Source organism: Lycium ferocissimum, chromosome 3, assembly GCF_029784015.1.
Source record: "Lycium ferocissimum isolate CSIRO_LF1 chromosome 3, AGI_CSIRO_Lferr_CH_V1, whole genome shotgun sequence".
NCBI lineage: Eukaryota > Viridiplantae > Streptophyta > Magnoliopsida > Solanales > Solanaceae > Lycium > Lycium ferocissimum.
In genome coordinates, this window is record NC_081344.1 from 3966260 (window position 1) to 3989040 (window position 22781).

Consider the following 22781-nt stretch of genomic DNA (forward strand, 5'->3'; position numbering starts at 1 on the left):
AATTCATTAAATCAAACTAATCCTAAGTTCCTAACATCCCTATAAAGTTGAAGTTCCTTCTCCATTTGCAGAACGTCACAAACAACCCAAAAATGGTAGGAATTTATATCATGAAAGCTAAGACCACAATAGAAAGCATTAATCCTAATGTTACTGCCATACCATTGGATGTTAATTGTAACAAACTCATTAATGTGTGTTGTAATAGTATGTGGCTTTGTCCCAACGCCAATGGTTTTGTTGAAGATACGTTAATAGTTGGATAAGTTATTGGAACCTGTTATAAATATTATTATAATATTGTGATGTCTATCTTTAGGAGGAATTTTAGGGTTCTTAGGGTTTGTGATTTGGCACCAAGTCAATTCTCTCCTATAAATAGAAGGTTTCTTCATTGTATTTCATCCCTCATAAGAAATAAGAACTCTCTTCTCTCTTCTTCTACAAATATTCTTGTTCTTGCTTTATTATTTTATAACACGTTATCAGCACGAGTCTCTAATTATTTAGTGGAGCTTGATTTTTATTCTTCACAAAAACCAGAACTCCATTGGTTCACGACTGTCCGTGTCAAGAGCTGATCGTGTATGGTTAAGGTCCTGTATACCTCTTCATTTGCTACTTAGTATTTTCATGCTTAAATACATATGGGATTTTGTCCCACCTACTTGAACATGATTTTCCTTTGGTATAATGATATTATTATATTCTGTAAAACATATTTAATGGTGATCTAGTGGAGGCCTCTCAAAGGAGGCAGGTTTTGATATTAGCAAGTCATGCGTTTTCAGTTGCCGTAACTAAAATTATTTTTATTATTATGATGGTGCGCACATCAAGGTAAACTCCACCAGCAGATGTAATATTTTCGTAGGGTTGCTATGATTATAATTATAGACATATTTTTTATTATATGTATATCTGATCTGCTCCTTGCTCCTGAAGTAGCAATATTTTAAAAGAGGTTATAAGCGATCATAATTTTATATGGTTATGATACGTTCAGATAATTATGTTCCATTCTTGAAGAATGAGAATTTTTGATAAATATTACAAACATAGATCCATTCCCTGAAGTGAATGTGAGAGCATTTAATAAAGCTTATAACTACGGATGTTCGTTTGGTTGTAAAGTTATAACGACTCATCTCCAGAAGAGATAAAATAATTGAGAAAAGATATTCAACGTTATATTCCCAAAGTGAGAAACTCAGGAATCAATCTCCGGAAGTAGCAAACTCTAAAATCTCTTCTCGAAGTAGCAAATTTTAAACTTTACTCCTGAAGTAGTAAAACTTTAAACTTTACTCTTGAAATAGTAAACATGATATTTACTCTATTTACTCTCAAAGTAGAAAGACTCTGAAATTTACTCTTGAAATAGTAATTCTGAAATTTACTCCTGAAGTAATAAGATTTTGAAATTTACTCTTGACTTTAAGACTTTGAACTGTATCGAGGAAGTTAACTTTGTTGATAACCATTTATATTGCAGCCTCTGTGACGAGTGCTCCAATAAGTTTCACGGGTGTGAAGGTCTCATCTAGATATAGAAAATTGTAATTGAGTTGAATAACTTAGGCAGATCCAAAAGGCAAGAACGTAGATGCCAAAAAGTGAAGATAGAAACCAATTCAAATATTAACTCTTTTGATCGGAAATTCTGAATAATTATTCTTAGAAGCAGTTGCAAGTGAGGACCAATTTATTAATTGAGATCAAAATGTGCTTGTGCTACTTTTTACTGTGCTTGAAGTTTATTGTGATTTGCTTATCCATAATTGTTAATTATGAATTTGCTTATAGACGTGGTGCTAAATTTATGCTCATAATCATTAGAAGTGGTAGTATTTTCATATGTTTTTTTTATTGAGAGAAATAATGAGCTATTGAAAATTATGTATAAAGCTCATCTAAATGACCAGGTTTCATTCCCCGAAGTGAATGAAGAAATACCACAACACACCACCTGAAGAGATAAAACAACGAAGAATATACATGTTATTTTGTGGCATGAAGGTCATTGCTGCACATACCTGTCGTACGTCAAATCATCTTGGATTTTTTTTTATTATGTATCATTCTAAGGCAAAAGGATACAAATTTTGTAGAATACTTTCTCCTATAACCACATAAAGATATTATGTTTACTTACTGATTTTCCAGAAGGAAATAACAATTCGTACAAAAACCTTCCTGAAGAAAGAAATAACTATGTGGTTGTCGCTTTGATATAAAATATTCGGATGTTAGTGGGTGTTCTCCCTGAAGGAGATATTTACCATAGAATTTGATGATAGAAGTACCAAAGACTGTATAACTTAATGTTTACGTTTTGTCATGTATGAATTTAAGAATGTCATTGTAATATTCATTTGGTTGCATTGTTTTTTTGTCATGACACTAGCGATGTCAATGTAATATTTGACAATACTAAATCAATTAAGGGCTCCAGAAGAGCTAATTATTTATCTAGAAGATCACGGCACTAGTAGTGTCCAAACAATATGTGATTATGGAGAATAAATTAAAGGCTCCTGAAGAGCTTATATCTTTATTTTGTAATTCTTTCTAGATTGTACTACACAAAAGTTGTTATGATCGAAACACAAGTTGTAGTAAACCCGAAGTTTACTTAAGTAAATCATGACTATCATATTGAAGCTATAAATGACGGGAGGATTAAATATCTTCAAAATTATAGTATGTGAAAGGTTACACGCCTTATTCTCCAAAGTATACTACAATATAAGCATGATGAAATCACATGTCATGGTAACCAGAAGTTTATCGATGCGAAAAATAATTCATGTCTTAGTAAATCAGAAGTTTACTAAAACAAATAGCACATGGCATGGTAAATCTGAAGTTTACTAGTATAGATAACTTTATCAGTTGGCATGAGCAATTTGACCATCTCGATTCAAATCTGATATGCAGATTGAATATTCGACATATATTGAAGAACCAGAAGATTCTTCAAGAATTTATTTTTGTTGCTTGTTCTCATGATAAGTGGATTATACTGGATAATGTTGGGATTGAATTTCCTAACTCTGAAAAAAATATAAAAGGTGAATATGGGTCCGTTCACCTATTATGTGATGTCTCAAATAGATGCATCGATAAGACAGTCACATATGTGTTTATTGTCAACCTGCAGTTTGACATATGCAAAGTTACTTGCTCAAAATAATTGAGTTGAGAGCACAATTTTCAGAGTATGTAATCAAGATAATTCATCTTGTTAATGCCGGTTTATTTGGCATTGAATGCCTCCGATATATAGCTAAACCATTGTTTATGAGAACAAAGCTTCATATGGTGGTCTGAGATATGATATACAACATCATTTGTATGCTTCAGACCAATAAATTATGATAATTCTCCCTTCACAATTGGTTCAGGGTTAGGAACCAGATATTTCCATCTAACAGTTTTTTCGTGTGTGGTATATGATTAATTAATCTACCATGATGCACAAAGATAGATTCCCCCAAAGAAGATGGGATATATGTTAGTTTTTCTAACATAGGGGGAGAGAATAAACGGTAGGAATATGTTATGAATTATCATTAGTATGATCCTCATTCAAAAAATAATTCAACTCAAATGCTAGAAGCATTTGCGACCCAAAATTAATTTCTAATTTCAATGCAAAATGCTCCTATTAAATTCATGTCCCCGAAGGACGAGAGTCTATAACATGCATGAAGCGTGGTAGACTAATCGGTTCCAAATGCAATAATCATTGAAAAGAAAGAGGAGCAAATGATCAATGATCATTATAAGGAGGTAATGTGCTCTTGAAGAGCCTACGACATAACACTTTATGAAACCTTATGAGAGGTTAGGTACCTAAAAATAATAGAAGTGATGAGATCTCAATAAGTTATGTCCTATTGCAAACCGATACAAGATAATATATCGTCGACTATATCTTTGGTACAATATAGCGCAATATTGTAAAAGGTTGTGAGGATCTAAACTCTACGTTTATTAAAGCATGCTAACGTAGAAATTATTATCAAGTGAAATGATGCATCTTGGTAAGCGTAAAGCTTATTGGACCTGCTGTCCAGACACCCGAAGATGTCACATATTTAAATAGAAATGGATGTTGTCACAGCCCATATGAATTACTTGACAAAATTATATGAAAATTCCTGAAAAATTTTGAATGCCTGAAGCATATACAAGTTGTAGAAATTTGTTCATAATTCTCGTATGAATTAAGTGAAGCAAGGTGAACGCGATTTTATCACCTTAGTGAATATTCACTGACTAAGGGCACAAATGACTCTATTTATCCTTACGTCTTTGTGGAAATCAAAATCTGTCATATTGTTGGTGCAAGTTGATGACTTGAATATTATTGAAACTCTTGAAGAGCTCTCAAAAGCAATATATTTTCTGCTGAAAGAAGTTGAAATGAGAAACTTGCAGAATTCTTTGGTCCTGAAGTGCCATATCTTTATGTTGATCATACGATGTTGTTCTACATGACAGTCAAATCATATAAAGATAACATTTGTTTATAAAGAAAGTTGGGAATACACTTGGAGTGATTTCAACAATACAACTCTATTCAAAGACTGAAGATGCAGCATCATACATAGCCCAACTAAAGAGTGGATTCATAAAAGGACAAGGCATAACTCACCAAGTTGTTCTTCACACACGATCTCCAGAAGAATGGTGATATTAACATGCAAGAGATTTGTTCGAGCGATAATATGACTGATTTATTCACCAAGTCTCTACCAACTGTAACATTTGAGAATATGGTGCACAAGATTGAGATGTGAAGATTCAAATTTTTTGATTGAAGTTCTCATCAGGGGGAGTTAATACGCGTTGTACTCTTTTTCCCTTTCAAGGTTTTTGTCCCACTGGGTTTTTCCTTGTAAGGTTTTTAATGAGGCAACCAAATGGCGTATTATTAGAAATGTGTACTCTTTTTCCTTCACTAGAATTTTTTCCACTGGTTTTTTCTAGTAAGGTTTTAATGAGACATATTATCTATCGAAATAGACATCAAGGGGGAGTGTTATAAATATTATTATAATATTGTGATGTCTATCTTTAGGAGGAATTTTAGGGTTTGCTAGGGTTTGTGACTTTGGCACCAAGTCAATTCTCTCCTATAAATAGAGAGGTTCTCTTCATTGTATTTCATCCCTCATAAGAAATAAGAACTCTCTTCTCTCTTCTTCTACAAATATTCTTGTTCTTGCTTTATTATTTTATAATAGAACCTAAATTGTTACTACCTTGTACTTCTTCTTGTTTGTAAGCTATATAAGCAACAAGAATGTGACATGCTTGATGCAAACTTTTCCTAGTTGTGAGATGAGCTTATAGAAATTGATTTTGCCAAGTTGTATGATGTCACTATTTTTGTAAAAATTAGCCCCACCCAATATTCAGATCAAACCAACGAAAGCAATTATGTTTTTCACAATACATATTTATTACTTAATTATGATTAAGTGATATGTATTCTCACTTTAATTTTTAACCGCTGAGGTTAGATTGTATAGTTTGGTGTAAATACCGGGTACGCATAAATATTTAACTTTATAAGCTTCGCAAATCATGGCTGATCTAAAATTCAAATAAACAAAGAAGATTGTGGTGGGTCAACGTGAATACAACAGTAGTCTAAGTTGATTAATATGGATACATAAAGTTTGATGGTTATAAGAAGGAAAAATGATTAAGCAATATTCACAAATAATTGAATATTTGAAATATGGCATCACTTTGAAGATTAATGGTACAGTTACCAGTTAATTCACTTGCCATAATATGCTCATTATTTACCCCAATCAACCTACTTTTGGCTTAAAAAAGAAAAAGCAAACGATGCCAAAGTTAATTGTCTAATCCCACCAATAGATGAAATCAAATAAGATGAAATCAAATAAAGTTCTTGTCAAATGGTCTCTTTACCAACTAACAAAATCCTAACACTTATTTGGAAGAGATTAGATGCTTCAAATTGGTCTTATAAGTTATTCCTTGTTTTTTTTTTCTAATTGAAAAGGTTCAAATTTGTCTTTACAGTATTAAAAAAGGCTTAATTTTACCTTTAGATATATTTGAGTTTATTCGTGTTTTTGTGTTAGCAAATTGTCTTGCCGTTATCATTGGCATTAACAGGGCTCCAACTTGAAATAAGTACTCCAAGTGTCAAAGTACTTTGAGAAAAAAGGTTCAAATTTATCTCTTTACTTTTGACTATGAAATAAAATTACCTTCTTTTATACTTTATATTGGAGCTCCATTAGGATCAAGCGCAAAAACAAAGCTTTTTCCTAATGGCTGATTAAGATAATACTCAAAAGTATAATATGTGGCAAAATTATTCAATTTCTGATAGTATAGGCGCAATATTGATTCTTAATAGAGTTATAATCCTTTTTTTCTTTTTTGATTTCTCACCTAGTGTCCGACATCCACTTTGGAGCCCGACTAATCCGAATTCGTGTTGGGAAGTCTTACTTTAGGGGTGCAATGCTCCCTACTAAATACGATTTTATTCTCAAAGCTCAAATCCAAAATCACTAGTTAAGAATGTAGAAGTGTTTATCGACCGACACAATAATCCTTAAATAACAACTTTACGAAAATATATCATCTTGAAATACCTCAAACTCCAAATACAATTAAACACAATACTAAAATTCCACCATCTACAAGGAAAATAAAATACAACATACCTCCACATTTGCACGTGTCATATTTGTACACAAAGAGTCGAGCAACGTGCATTCGATATGGCACAACAACGAAACTTTGCATAAATGCAAAATCTCGTATTTTTTCCTTTTAGTAATTCAATATGTTAGTCTAAAAAATAATGATTTGATAATTTAAAAGGAAATATTTAGACTATTCGCTTCTAGTACTCTGAACCACCGATCCAATTTGATGTTGAAAATGGGACAATTAATAGGCGTTGGCCATGAATTAATTGATATATTTTTTTTTTTAAAAAAAGTAATATTCGAAGTTAAGTTTTTTTTTTTTTTTTTTTAAAAAAGAGATAATGGTCAAGAACACATCTCAAGTATCACCTTTTTTTTAGTTTCATACCTAAATTATCAGGTGAAAACTTTCGTAAAAGCTTTATTTCAAGTTTAAAGTTGAAAAAATGGGTCAGTCTTCGTCTCCCATAATAGCTTGAACAAGATCCCCTATGTTCCACTCCGGAGGAAATTCCCTACCTCTGACTCTAAGCAACTCCGCGCTATTTCTATTGGATCAAGTCATAACCTAAGCCTTCTACTAGTAGACTACTATGGAGAGACTAAGCTCTATTTCAGAGATTGGACTCTCTTACTGTGATTAGCTCCTACTAGTAAGAAGGCGTTCCCAGCTGAGTTCCCCGGATCCACGTGTTCCTAGTCGGCCTAAATGGATGAATGAAGAAGCGCGCCGGCAGACTTCAAGAAACTCTTGCTCTGCCTATCCTCCGACTTCTTATTAGGGGTCATAGAAAGATACGAACCGCCTACTCTTTAAATTAAAGGGTTGGTGTGGCATTAGATTGTTGAAAATGAAAGCGGCTTGTCCTCACTAATAAAAAAGAGCAATCCCTCCCCTTCGTTACCTACTTTTACTCATTTCTTCGGTATACCTCAATACAAGACAAGCGCGGAAAGGATAAACAATCAAAACCTAGCTTATCGCCCTATCGTCGCCCGACTTTCCCTCTCCTCTACGGAAGTAATCTTTCTTTCTATTTCGGGGCTCGTGTCCGTCGCTATCGCCCTATTCTCTCTCAATTGCCTATCCTTTCTCGATGAGGGGAGTCCGTAGCGGTAGCTTCCAACACTTAAGATTGACCTCCTCAAGTGCCGGATATGAATGTTTTCTCGAATTTCATACGGGACTACTTACTTACCTAAAGTGCACTTTTGGCTTACCAAAAAGTGGATCGAAGGAACTGACCTAAGCATAGCTCTCTCTCTCAAATACAAATGTCAAGAAAGGGATTCCTTGGATAAGGGAAAAATGCTCCAAAAATCCTTTCATTTCTCTTTGAAGGCCTTTGTCCTACTTATAGTATCAGTCCTCCAGCCTATACTTGTGTTTTTATTAACCAAGAACACATGCACTTTGTTGGCACTCAAAAAAAAAGGTTATTCAATCCACTAGTAACCGAAGGCGCGGCCTCTTCGAACCTAACAAGAAAGAGCTCATAACCACTGCTTGTGAACAGCTCTCCTCAACTTAAGGCTAAACAATCACTTATTTGAAATAATCTCAATTATTAGTTCAAATTTTTGAAACCAAGTTTTTTAAAAGAAAAGAAAAATGCAAGATAATAAAAAGCTGGCAGGGCCAACGGCTAGTTTTTGAAGAGGACGGTCCAACGGTCAATAAACGAGCCACAAAGTGTCGGCAAATTTGAATTCGAGAATAGTGTCCAGAACCCGACAATATTAAATTAAATAAATACCTACTTTTCTTTATTAAAAAAGGAAATAATATTTTTAATTATAAGAAAGAAGACCAAATGCTCTTCATAATCAATCAATAAATAATACTTATTCCAAATAAAGATATAATTTGGTTTGTGGAATTAATCCAGGCATCTCTTGTATGAGTCAACAACCAAAGGACTTAATTATTATCATCCTTATCCTTATATTGATTAGTTATATATTACTATAGTGTTCTTTTTTAATGGTAGTAATATTTTTTCCTGTCAATGTAATTAATTGGAGTTATGTGTCTTAGGATGTTTTTCATCAAGCAGAAGAATTTATGGATTCATTGGCTTGTACCCAGGGCGTATAGCCTATTAAGTGGGGGTTCACTTTCGAGGCAGAGCATAAATTTAAGGGTAAAAAATTGTAATATATAGTAGATATGAGTCCTTAACTTTTAAATATAATGGGTTCAATACTAAAAACTGTAAGATTGAACCCACAGAGTTTAAATGCTGGATCCGCCTCTGCTTGTACCTCTAATTAAATATATATGGTTTATTTATTTAATTTAGAAATGTCCTTTGAGCTTGGGCAGTCATGTTGAGGAATCCTCCATCTACCGAAGCTCATGCTAAACATATGTACATTAACATCATTTAAGTTAGAGATGTGCACAAATTAATATGAAAACTATTGACAATTAAAGGATATAACTTAAAATATTAAAATTCAGCATATCACTTGTCGTAGATATTAAAATGAACACACTCACCAAAAGGTGTCAAATAGCATGCATTGACTGGGGCGGAGCTATCTCATCGGGTGCGGGTTCGATCGAACTCAGTAGTTTTGGTCCAAACTTTATATTTGTATTAGAAAATTCATTGAACATATACAAATTATTAATTAGAAACCAATAACTTTAAGAAACTAAAACCTCAAACCCATAAATGTTCAAATTTTGGTTCCGAAAAAACGCGCATTGAGATAAAATATTAGAAAGTCGTTTGAGATAGTTTGGACATGTCCCGTGTCGACCTACAGATGGACGATTTAGGTGTTTCAACTACGGTAAGTGAAGGTGTTAGCAGGGAATGAGATAGCTGTACAAGAAGTTGTCTCGAATGACCTACAATCAGTACATACTAAGAAAAAATACATATAACTAGATAAGTGATATCTACTAGTTGAGAATATGTTTTGTTTAGCATGCTCGTGATATGAAATAAGTTCAAATATAAAATCGAGAATTCATATAGCCAACTCCAACTTATTTAGATCGAAGAATTATGGTTGTTGTCGTGTAACATAAAATATTGAAACATTGCAAAAAAATCAAAAAGTACAAGCTACCCAATTATTTGTTCATAGGTGGACCTACAATCGGAACATAGAGGCGATTATTGTCAACGGGGCGTGACACAATGACCATGCCAACTATTTTAGATATCCCTATTGAATTGACAAATAATTGCCATTGGCATAGCAATTTATTAGATAATTTTAAATTTAAAAACCTCTTTATAATCTATGGCATTCATAAAAGGATTATTTGTGATTACGAAGATGATTTGTTTTAATAATTTCCGGGTAATTACATAAATTCTAGTTCATGTAGTTCCTTAATACAAAGAAGGAGGGAGTGTTTTATTTTATAATCCCAATTATTGAGGGGGTTAAATTTAACTTATTTTGAATCTTAAGGAAAGACAAAAAGAGACATAATGACAAAACATGCTTACTGAAATATAAATTTATAAAGTCTAATAATCACTTTCAGCAATTAGATTTATACCGTAAAAATATAAAATAAACTGTGAATCTATTATCGTTGAAACTAAGAGCACCTTTACAAAAGCAATTAACTAGAAATTTTTTACAAATAATTAAAGTTACTCATAAGCTAAGATTAAATTTTGGACGATCACATACTAATGTTGTTACTATATTAATTAATTTGAATATAAGGATAATTGAATTCTTGAAATGATCAAGGGCTCTACCCTCTCGCATAAAATCTTACGCTTTTACCGTCAATCTTCATGGCTTTTTGCTCGTTTGGTCTTTTGCTATTTTGTTCATGATTATCTCTTTCAAGATTTTTTTCATCCTGGAATTTGCTCGATCAAAAGATGTTGAAATTGTATAGATTATTTGCATCGTACGTACTAGATCTTGATTCACGTATAAATTCCGAAGTTATAAACCTTGCTGAACACCGCGTGAAACACAACCTATTCATGAATCTGACCAAAACTCACTTTCACCATAAGGTCAAAATTTAACTCTTCGTAAGTTCTCATTACCAAGTTCATAAAGATCGAGTACCGTATTTTTTCTTATTTGAGATTAGTGATATCGTTTATTGAAGTGGTACAAGATTCAAATTTTGTATTGGGGAGTGGTGATTAGACAGGACATGGTGCAGTTTCAGCTTATCGAGGACATGACCTTAGATATGGGTTATGGAGGACTCATATTAGGGTAGAAGGTTGGTAGGTAGTCCCGCTTATCCTTCCGTATTAGTAGTCACAGCTTTGCTCTTTACTTTCTTGTCCTCTGATTTGTGCTACCATCTATTGTTTCTTGTACTTCAATTATCTTATTTATCTGTGGTAGCTACTGTTGCTTTTTTCAGACTGATTTATCATAGCTTTTTCACTCTCGTTACTTTCAATTTCATATTGCTTTGAATTTCTTGTCCCTATCTGACCTTTTTTGCAATGTTTTTTCTTGAGCTGAGGGTCTTTCGGAATCGGCCTCCATCTATACCTTCCAAGGTAAGGTAATTTCTGCATACATTTTATCCTCCCCAGATCCCACATTGTAGGATTTCACTAGGTATGTTGTTGTTATACAAAATTCAAATTTCATCAAAGATACCTTCATTTTTTTCTGTTTTTTTTTATTCTCTTATTCACAAGCGTACCCTCTGAAAATAAAATTAAAACCAATTATTTTCTCACTTTTTCCTTATATTCTATACTTTCCTCTCTGGACTCTGTTGGTGTGTGTAACGTACATGTACAACAACATACATATACATCAATCAAAACCCAATTTATTAAAAGGCTTCGCTTTCTGGATATTTGTGGGTGTTGTTCCAAGTTAGGGAAAAGGAAAGCAAATAGACCCCTTACTCCTCTAATCCCACACCCATTTTACCCACTTGTGTTCCTTTCAATCTCTCTCTATCTTCTCTCAATCTGCACAAAGGTGAATTTTTCCCATCTGGGGTTTCTCTTGAATTCTGTTTATAGCACTATCTTGATGACTGTTTTTTATTCAATCTTGATTTTTGGTACCTGATTCTTGACTTGGGACTAATAAAGATTTGATTTTTGGAATTGGGGTTGCCATTTCTTGACTTGGGACTAATAAAGATTTGATTTTTGGAATTGGGGTTACCATTTCTTGAATTGGGACTAATAAAGATTTGATTTTTAAAATTGGGGTTGCCATTTCTTGAAGTTTTGAGTCTGATCGATACTTAATCTGATGTTAATTGTTAAAGGGGATTTTTTAATTTTATTTTTTGTGTGTGTGTGTGTGTGTGTGTTAAGTTCTTTGCTTTCATTGTTGGACCTGTGTGTGGGGTTTAATTGTTAAGGTGTAGGATCTCTTTACTTGACTGATTAGGTTTTCACTTATTTTGGTGCATTGGTGTATGTGTAAATAGCAAGATTGGGTGTTTGATTTGATTTAAAGTGGGTTTGGAAAGTGTCTTATCAAGTCTTTGACTTTGGTTGTGATAAGCAATTTCTCATTTTTCCCCTTTGTTGAAATCACCAAAGTGCAAGATCCTTTTGAGTCTTCAATCATCCACACTAAATAAGTGTTTGAAATATGTAACAACTATTTTCCCCTCTTCATCTTTCTAGGGTTTTAGTTTGTCTTATGGAGAACCATACTTGAAATTGAATTTTGAGAAAGGTTGGTTGATTATTTGCTGTATTCTATTTTGATTTCAATCTTGTGTCAACATGGTTAGGCAGACAACCTTGTGCATAAATGATTTTGGCACTGATTAATTTTGTCATGGTTATACTGAAAGTTGTTCATCTTGATTACTGGTTCGACGGTGTTCAACTTTTGGCTAGGATGCCAAACATATCTTTCTCTGGACGTGTTGTTAGTTCTTTTAGCATCTGTTACTCTGTTGTTTGCTTATTGGAAATAATCATTCTTTAATCTTAATGTTTGTAATTATCTGGTGAAACGTGTACTAGAAATGTTTGTGAAAAGTTATTTAAACTAAAGCACCGTCTTTGAGGGCAGTTATAAGAAATGACATGTTGCTGCCATTAAGGGATGTTAATTGTCAAGGGCCAAACATTCTAAGTAGCTTGTTTTTGTTACTTTTACCTTATCAAACAAAAAAAGTAGCTCGGTTTTTTGTAATGCCTATCCACTTTGGAATTTACCAGATTGGGGAATATGTGATCGACTGTGAATTCGTGCATTCTCAATATCAATGGGTCACTTGAAATCTTGTAACTAATTGATTTAGTGACAGTTTGAGCAACATTTGGGTCACGGAGTGAATATTTTTTGCCGGAATGCACACCATTTCACCTTTCGTCTTTGGTTGGATGCTCAGATTCTTTTACTAATCTTTCTTTGTAGCACTGTAGCTTCAGTACTATCATTTTCTGATTGGCTTTCAGGGTCAAGTAGTTTTAGTCTTTTAGATCAATCTTTTATGAAGTGAGGATGAGGATACTTCAGCATCTAACATTTCTCTTTCAATTGTTGGATTTTCTAATCATAGAACTGGACAGCGTCTTTATGTTCGACTTTATGCTGAAACTAGTCAAACTAAGATATCTGATGATGTTGATGTCTTGATTCTGAAGGGAATTTTCTGACTCTATGTAGTGGAACGATATTAAAGTCAAGAATTCGATTGAGCTTCTTAACTAAAAGGGCCCCTAGAGTCAGTGCTACCGGGTAGATGGTGTAAGTTGGAAAACAAGAGCTGTATGTGTGATTGCAAGTATATTGTTTCATCTTGAGTTTCCAATACTTTATTAGACATTTGTCTAACTGTATGGACTAATATAAAGAGGAGGAGTATGTGGACTTGTACTTCTGTTGACCATTTTGTGGTTTCTCTGATATGTTTTCTGCGTCTGGTGGATTGATTAACACAATTTTATTGAAGATAGAACAGCTCTTTACTTGCTTGTGTCTTGTGATTGTTTGGACAAGTCTTGAAGAATTGTATTCTGACGATCTTTTTCTGGCCCTTTTGCAGGATTCTTTCATAAGCTTGATTGTCTTCAACATCTGAACTACCAGCTAAAACTACGTGCTGCACTGATAACTCATCAGCGAAGTTGCCAACTGCTGTTAGGTCTACTTATATTTGGCTATGGTATTTTCCTCAAATTCAATGTGTTGCTAGTACTCGGTTTCTTAATGTCATTTTTATTTTTCTCCTTTTCCATTCCTTGTGCTGAAGTAATTTAGTATGTTACATCCTCTAACCTATGTAGCACCTTTTGCCATTTGTCAATCAATACGGTCCTAAATTTTGGTTTTTGGCATAGGCAACTAATGAAAATCTCCCACCAAATGTGATAAAACAATTGGCCAAGGAATTGAAAAATCTTGACGAGACTCCTCCTGAAGGCATCAAAGTAGGTGTAAACGATGATGATTTTTCAACCATATTTGCTGATATTGAGGGCCCAGGTATGTTACGTTTGTTGTCTATATTTCAGTTCTTGAGACACACACTTGTTCTAATTGCTCTATCTATCATGCAGCTGGGACTCCTTATGAGAACGGGGTTTTCCGCATGAAGTTGATTTTGACACACGATTTCCCCCATTCCCCACCCAAAGGTTTGTCTTCACATTGCAACGTTTCAAGTTTTACCAGTGTGACATGCTTTGTAGTCTTATACTTATATAGTTCAACTTTGTGTTAGTTTTTGTTTCAATCAGTTGGCTCTGTATTAATCACAATTCAAGAGCCTAAGTCGTATTTTGTACCTTTTGTCGGGAAAAAAAAGAGCCTAATCTACATTTTCACCCTTATTATTCTTTTGTTTTAGGAACTTTTTTTTTTTTCACTTTCTTTTCATTTAAATAGGTCAACTTGTTGGCTGAGTACATAATTTTTTGATTGTTATATGGCTGAGTACATTATTTATATTTTTTGATTTCTTTCTAGGTTATTTTCTGACCAAGATTTTTCATCCCAACATTGCTTCGAATGGTGAGATTTGTGTCAATGCTTTGAAAAAAGATTGGAGTCCTAGTTTGGGCCTACGACATGTTCTCATGGTAAGTTTCTGCTTTTTCTAAGTGAAAATCGAGTCTGCCTGTGGAGGACTTTGGAAATATAGGTGTGAAGTGACCTTTTCCTTTCTCTGATTTGTTACTTTTGTGGTCACGCTTCTTGTAACAGGTGGTAAGATGCTTATTGATCGAGCCATTCCCAGAATCTGCTTTAAATGAGCAAGCTGGCAAGATGCTGCTTGATAATTATGACGAGTATGCTAGACATGCAAGGTGAGTTAGCGTGTTCTAACTTCACTTACTCATGTCACCTTCACTTCTATGATGTTGTGCATTTTTACTTGGTTACTGTCATGCTTGATTAACCTGCATCTAAGCGCCATTTTATTTATGGTGAGAACATGGATTTGTCACGCTTTTAAGTTGCTAACTTCTATGAATTTCATAGAAATGCCTACAGTTAATTTTGAAATGGTTGAAACTGGAGATGAAAATAGGAGATCCAAGTGAACCAACTCATTCTCACTCTCTTTGTATATATAAAATGTATGAGGATGAAGTGCCATAAAAAGTCTTGGAGGCACAAACCTAAAATTCCTGCTCATAAATCCAATGGCTAGCTTGTTTGACCAAGCTTCTCCAAGGCCAAAGTGCTTTTTTTTCAAATTCGAGGTGTTTGGCCAAAGCTTTTAGGAGTTGAAAATGTGTTTTTGAGTAGAAGCAGAAGTTGCTTTTGAGAAGCTGAAAAGAGTAGCTTCTCCCCAAAACAGTACTCTTTTGAAGAACACTTTTGAGAAAACACACTTAGCTAACACTTTTTTAAAATCTTGGCCAAACACTAATTGTTGCTCAAAAGTGTTTTTCAAGCTGATTACCCAAACAACACAAACTGTTTCTTACCAAAAAGTACTTTTTTTGAAAAGCACTTTTGAAAAAAAACATTTTTCAAATAAGCTGATTTTAGAAGCTTGGCCAAACAGGCTCTAAGTCGAATACAGACTTAGACCACTCTGGCTGACGTCATGGGGAATATATTTGTTTTTAGCTATTGCCCTGCTCTGTGTCCGCCCTTTTGTAGATGAATAAAAACTAAAATGAAGAAGAAAGCTTCCTTTGTAGTTTAAAGTAACGTTAGCTGTTTGAATGCACTTCTTGACTGTCTAATGCTCCTCCGTGTTTAACCATGCAGGCTTTATACCAGTATTCATGCTAAACCAAAGACTAAGTTAAAAACAGGAGCTATTTCCGAATCAACCACAGCCCTAAATGTTGGCCAGACACACACTTCATTGTGTACCCTTGATCAGAAGACTGTGATATCTGGAGTTACACCTCTCCAACCGCCTTCTCCGTTAGCCCCTACAGCTAACATTGTAAAAGGAGGAAACAGTCTGGACCAGCCACTAACTGCGGACACAGCGGTCAGTGGGTCAGCAGCACCACCATCACTGACCATGAAGAAGGAAGCTGGATTGGTGGCGAAACTCCCTGCAGACAAAAAGAAGATTGATGCGAGAAAGAAAAGCTTGAAGAGATTATAACTTGTTTTTAATGGATTATGTGACTAAATCATTTACTCTGTTGCTTTTGTTTGATAGATGGGAAAAACAGTCCTGCAGAATTGAATTTGTATTATGCCCTGATAAATGAAATGGATTATTTCAGTTGTTTCTTTCTAGTTTTATGGTTCATTATCAGTCTGTAGTGTGCAATGAACGTAGTTGCAACTCCATCAAGAAACTGCTAACTTATAATAATATTCAATGTGGTAGCCTCGTGGTCGAAGTTGCGTCCTTGTTAAAATGGGCTATTTGGAATATGAAATTGGATTGATAATTTTGTTATAACTAAAAGAGAACATCAACATGTAAAAAGATTATACCGAGGTTCCCTCTGGTGTGAAGCCAAATGTGTCCTGTGATTTGTTATTTCATTGGTTGAATTATTTTTGGTAGTTTACTAGTCTTAATTATTGGCAGTCACTCGGCTCTTCTTCCCTTGAGAATGGTAGTTCATTCATGTATCTGATGTTTGATGATCAAAGAAAAAGGAAACTACCTGAAAAGTTAAAACATATGGAGTACTTCTTTAACACAAAGCATAAAATGTCATTGCGGCAAGATTTGAGTACCTATAACTTCTGTTCCAGTTCTCATTCATAATGGAGATGGTATTAGGGTCATAGGGTGAGTTAAAGGTTTACCAAAAGTGAGTTAAATTAGGTGATTGCGTTAGGATAGATTTCATGCATTACAGCCCCTTGGGACGCGGCCCTTCTACCGATCCTGCGTGAACTTGGGATGCTGCATGAACCGGGTTGCCTTTTTACTGAAGTATGACAAATAATAATTATGTCTCTCGTCGAATTGGCTGTATGTGAGGTCCACCAGGCCACGGTAAACATTTAACAGTCGAATAAAGGAGGAGAGTAAGGCATAGGACTTGTCAATGCAGGATGATGGAGGAGAGTAAGGCATAGGACTCGTAAATGCAGGATGATTTTCACGCTCTTTAAACTACAATCAAGCCAAAGAAAGATTCATTTACCCATCATGTGTGGCAAAGATTCATTTATCCATAAGATTCATTTACCCATCATGTGTGGCAAAGATTCATTTACCCATCATGTGTGGCAAAGATTCATTTATCCATCATGTGTGGCCTCTCTAAGGTCAAAATTGAAAAACGAAACCACACACCCCCAACCTATTGAGCGAAGTCTATATGCACAACATAGCTACCAAAAGCTGCAACTTTTAACATCAAAATTCAAAGCAACCAAGAAATTTAGCCAGTTACTAAGAACTCAAAAGAAGTTAGTCATGTAATTCATGGAAAGAAGAGCACAAGAGTGCTAATGAAACTGCATCCATCAATTAAGAGGATCACAGAAAGTACACAACAGTCAAAGATTATCGAGAAAAGGAAGAAGAAAAAAAAAATGAGAGATACTCCACCACCATTACAACAATAAATTACATTCATTCAAGGTCCAACACATCCAGATGGTAAGACGAAACACATTATACTAGGCAGATCCTATCCAATGAAATATTTTTGGATTTTTTCACATTTTTAACAAGTCTAAACTTAAACTTTAACAAGAGATGGTGCAATCACTTGGCCATCATGACCTTAACAAACTCCTCATAGTTAATTTGACCATCACCATCCACATCTGCTTCCCTAATCATCTCATCAACTTCTTCATCAGTAAGCTTCTCCCCAAGGTTAGTCATCACATGGCGAAGCTCAGCAGCGGAGATGAAGCCATTTTGATCCTTGTCGAAGACTCTGAATGCCTCTTTCAGCTCCTCCTCGGAATCGGTATCCTTCATCTTCCTGGCCATGAGGTTTAGAAATTCTGGGAAGTCAATGGTTCCATTACCATCTGCATCCACCTCGTTTATCATGTCCTGGAGTTCAGCTTCGGTGGGGTTCTGTCCCAGCGATCTCATCACAGTTCCAAGCTCCTTAGTTGTGATGCAACCTACACAGAACTTAGCAATTTAGCTAACTGTAGGAAAAAGACCCAACAAACCACACTTTCTGACCATAACATTGGATTTGGTCAGTGAGCTACTCTCCAATCCACACAAACAGTAGAAAACAGCAAATGCACTACTTTCCAACTTATGCCCCAGAAAAGAACAAACTAAACAGGCCAATATTAAGCAACTTATAAGCCATATTTGTAAGAACTAAAAATCAGTCTTATTTGGCAAAAAACAAAGAGATAATGTCTGCTGTCGTTTAACACCCTTGTCAACCCCCATATCGTCTTCCTCAATCAAGATTTGACAGGTCACAATTGAAAAGAGTCAATCTTGCGGATGATACAAGACAAGCGGGATTAAATACCATAACACGTTCAAAAGCTAACAATAACTAACACATACATCATTCTTGTGTGTTTGATATGAAGGAAAACATATTTTTGGAAACTAATTTTCAGGATGAAATTATTTTCTGGCGTTAGAATACTAAAAAATATCTCCAAGGAAAACATTTTCCATCAATAAAAGAAAACATTTCCCTCATGAAAGGAACACATGTTCAATATGTCAACTCAACACTTGCCTTCCAACCAAACACACAAAACCATTCATCTAATAGTTCATCAACCAATCAGTTCAAACAAATCCTAAGATTTAGATAAAGATTTTGGTTAGCATTTAAAACAAGCTGAAACCACTTATAAAGGCCAAATCTATCATCTAAATTAGATTATTATTATTTCTGCTTATATGTATAATCCAATTCCATTTACTCAGCTTCTCCAAAATAGATCTTAACTTTTTTTCTTTTTTTCTCCGAGTAAATTTGCGCACACCTCAACTAATTTCATAAGGCTACAACTCCCACCAGCAGAGCATGAGACCTCATGGTTCCAAAATAGCTCTTATTAATAAACTAAATACAACAATTCATTATTCACCAAAGTAACATCAAACTACACAGCAGATAAGTGGGAGTGCATGATAAGTGCCTTCATGGTTCCAAAATATTTAATTGCTCTTATTAATAAATGTCACCCTTAGGATCGAATCACTTTTAATTATTTTTTGAGCCTATTTTTAGGAAAACAATAAGTGTTAAATGAGCCATAGACTCGAACCTTCACCACATGTTGCATCAAACTACATGGTTTCATTTTCTTCACTATGTTAAATTTTATTTATTACACATATTTGACTACTTGTATTTTCGCCACTGCTATACTTATTAGTGACCCGGTCCGACACGTTTTTTTTCCCTAAAAATTTTGTTGGCGTTTATGTTAAGATAATAGTGCCCCCGACGTTTAAAATCCATTCCGCCTCTGAAACTACATGGTTTCCATGTTCTCTAGTTTTTTTTTTTTTTTCAACTTTTCCACAAGCTAGGAAAACTATTCTTCCGATTTTACCAAGCAAATATTCTCATACAAAAATCTGTCACCTTAAAATCCCAAACACCACAAGGACTAACACCTAAAAAATCAACCAATTAAAACAAATCAAACGTCAGATCTGAAACAAACAGATTCCACACACGGCTAGAAGCATCAAACACAAAACATTTACGTGATACAGTTCGGATTTCAAGAGTCAAATAAGAAAATATTCAGCACACCCTTTAAATTATTTTAAATAGTTAATTATTGTGACTGGTAGTTGCTAAATACGTAAATTATTTTTTCAAAAACGTTGTCTGTCTGTATTCACCGTAAAAAATAAAGAAGTTTGACTCTCAAAACATGTAAATTGAGACACAGTACACATTTAAAAGAAAATCTGACCATCTCCATCCTTGTCGAACAAACTGAAAGCCTCCTTAAACTCAGAGATCTGGTCATCAGTCAACTGATCCGCCATTTTTTTACACAGAAGATTGTTCTAGAATTTCAGACACAAGTATCGGTTATTTGATACGTAGTTTTTTCAGTTCTCTTCTATGAGATGGTTGGTGCTTTTATACCAAAAACTAGAGTTATCATGGTAAATATAATAATATAAGTAAATAAAAAAAAATGGAAAGAAAGAATTTGGAAAAAAAGTGAAGAATAAATAACCAAATTAGTAAAGACTTGTTTCTCACCTTGCATTAGATACGGATAGTGATTGGTTTATCTATTTGATGTGTCCGTTTTTCCCGCTTTACCCTTCAAGTTTTGTTTAAATAGTGGAGTAATTAATTTTAGTATAGAAATGTTAAACTTATAGAGAGCAAAAATTAATGAAATTCCTCCATCATAAATTGATAAATATAGTTCACCAAGTGAATCAACTTGTCTTTTGGTAATGTGTTCTAACATTTTGGAAACTGCCTTTCTTACTTTAATATGTATAGAGAAATTATAAGATAAATAATACTATACGAGAGTAAATATTGGGGAGCAAAAATTTAACATAATCACAAAATGAGTGTGTTGAAAAAATTTACATACTAAAAAGGATCTCCGGTCATATAGACAAGATTAAATACGATCACGTTTGTCAAAAGGTGCAAGTGGCACACATTAAAAATAAATGAGAGAATATCGTTTAAGAAAATTTCTTTCATGTCCTGCATCGACCTTGAGATGTGCCGATCACTTCATTCCAATGATAGAAAAATTAATGGGATTCAAATATGACAACAATGGGATTCAAATATGACAATCAATTTTAAGTCAGATGTTAACCATTATACTATTCTACATAGAACTTACTCCTTGTGTTCAATTTTATGTGTCTTACTTTTCTTTGTAGTCTATTTCAAAGGAAACATTGTTTTCTATATTTAGTAGCTCTTTAATTTCAATATCCCACGTGACATTTTTAGGACCACGAGATCCAAAAAACATTTTGATACATTTATATACATCTTTAGTTTAAGACCATCTATTATTCAAAAACCTCTCTAGCTTTCTTAAACTTTGTATTTTGTTAAACTAGAACACATAAAAATAAAACGGAGAAAGTACTAGTATATATTATGATTATGGAAGATAATAAGATGTGGTTCCATCTTTTGTTTAGTGATTTTTTTTTTATAGAAAAATGGTGTTATGTCAACCTAAGAGAGTAAATTCTTTGCTCCATTTTACTTACATAGAGAGGACATTATTCTTCTACTAAAATATAAATTTTCAAGCTAATGGGTAACAGATATGTGCCAAAAGTATACCTTCAACCAATTTGATACATTTCATTTGATAAGTGCCGGAGATAGAGGATCGTTCGGTATGAAAGCAAATGTTATTTCAACTTCTTATTCTGGTTATATCTCTTTTATGCTAATATCATATCAAATATGCCTCTGGTCTTATCTAAATATAATAATGATCACTACCTCTTTTATAAAAGTAAAATAAAAATAAAAAAAAAGTATTGAGGATTCAATAGTCATTTAAGTCCACACATGCAAACTGTCTAATCTCTTCAAAAACTGAATACCAAGATCAAAGGGGTAAAATAGTAACTCAAAGCAAGTCAAACATAAAGAAACAAAACGAGTGTCATGTGGTTCCACCATTAGATTCTCAAATGATCTCAAAACACCACTCATTTGATGCCACGTGTGCTAGCTCTATTAATTTTTCCCCTTAAAAATGAGTTATCAATTTCAAACGTTTTAAGAATATAAAAAAGGAAAAGAATAAAAGAAAGACCATTTTTCTCTCCCTTCCATTAGAGATTACGCGGTTACGCGTTTCATACACGGAATGGCTTACGTTGACTAAAACAGTGTCTGCCACATAGGATTATGTCGTTTTCGCTCTTTTGAAAAAAAAAAAATTCTCTTTGCTTCCACAAAATTATTCATATTTATTGATTCTCCTGTGCCTTTTAAACCTTTTTTTTTTTTTTTTTTTTTTTTGTAGTAGTAGTAGTAGTAGTGGAACATTTCTTTTGGTAATTAGTTAAGAGAGACAACTGATTCTATTTTTAGGCATTTAATTATAGAATTTGAGAAAAATAATAAAATACTCAAGTATCACCGAGGAGTGTGGCATAGTAGATGATGTTATAATACTTTCTTATTTAAGCTAATGGTTTTTTATTCAGAATTCTAAAAACGAATAATTTCACCTTCACATTAGAAAGTGTTTTATGTGGTTAGACTCAATATTGATCTTAACAAGGCAAATATAAATTAGTTAGGCTACTAAGTTTTTCGAAAGTAAATGCCTAAAGTGAGGAAGGAGAAAAACATTCAACCAAAATTTGATTTGGGGATTAAATCCTAAACATGATGTATTGATCACTAATTCATAACAAGGACCTTGCATTTGTTCTTTGAAGGAAAGAAATGAGATGCTCCTTAGTCGGTGTTTATATCAAATGTGCTTGGATTATTCAAATTTATTAATTTATGTATTGTTTTATCAAATTAAGAGTTATTGAGTATAGTATCAAGAAATCCACAAAGAAAAGTCGTGAAAAAGACCCTTTACTCTTATAAATCATCTTTGTCAGCCACTCAGCCTTAATAGTAGCAGATTTCACTTTCAAACTCGACGTGTATGGGGATTAACAGATGTGACAAACATTGCCAAAACAATTACGTAAACTTACTAAAATGTCATCCTTGTCATTTCATTAGGAATTAACAAAGACAAGAT

The 22781-nt window shown here is 33.8% G+C and overlaps 2 protein-coding genes and 1 long non-coding RNA gene across 3 annotated transcripts; 1 reads left to right on the forward strand and 2 right to left on the reverse strand.

Moving 5' to 3' along the window:
- Window positions 1-11474: 11474 nt before the first annotated feature.
- On the forward strand, window positions 11475-16370 carry LOC132049336 (ubiquitin-conjugating enzyme E2 22). Its single transcript, XM_059440093.1, has 7 exons — window positions 11475-11660; window positions 13702-13821; window positions 13997-14141; window positions 14216-14293; window positions 14625-14737; window positions 14862-14965; window positions 15882-16370. The coding sequence occupies exons 2-7, from the start codon at window positions 13819-13821 to the stop codon at window positions 16231-16233; spliced, it is 795 nt and encodes a 264-aa protein (XP_059296076.1). The 5' UTR covers window positions 11475-11660; window positions 13702-13818; the 3' UTR covers window positions 16234-16370.
- Window positions 11686-12133, reverse strand: LOC132049337 (uncharacterized). Its single transcript, XR_009413074.1, has 2 exons — window positions 11871-12133; window positions 11686-11818 (listed from the first exon to the last, which is right to left on the reverse strand). It is a non-coding gene; the product is annotated as an uncharacterized LOC132049337 (long non-coding RNA).
- Window positions 16371-17654: 1284 nt separating the features above from the next.
- Window positions 17655-20148, reverse strand: LOC132049338 (calmodulin-7). The gene is made up of 2 exons (XM_059440094.1): window positions 19974-20148; window positions 17655-18182 (listed from the first exon to the last, which is right to left on the reverse strand). Exons 1-2 carry the CDS (start codon window positions 20047-20049, stop codon window positions 17809-17811), a joined length of 450 nt encoding a protein of 149 aa, XP_059296077.1. The 5' UTR covers window positions 20050-20148; the 3' UTR covers window positions 17655-17808.
- Window positions 20149-22781: the final 2633 nt, after the last annotated feature.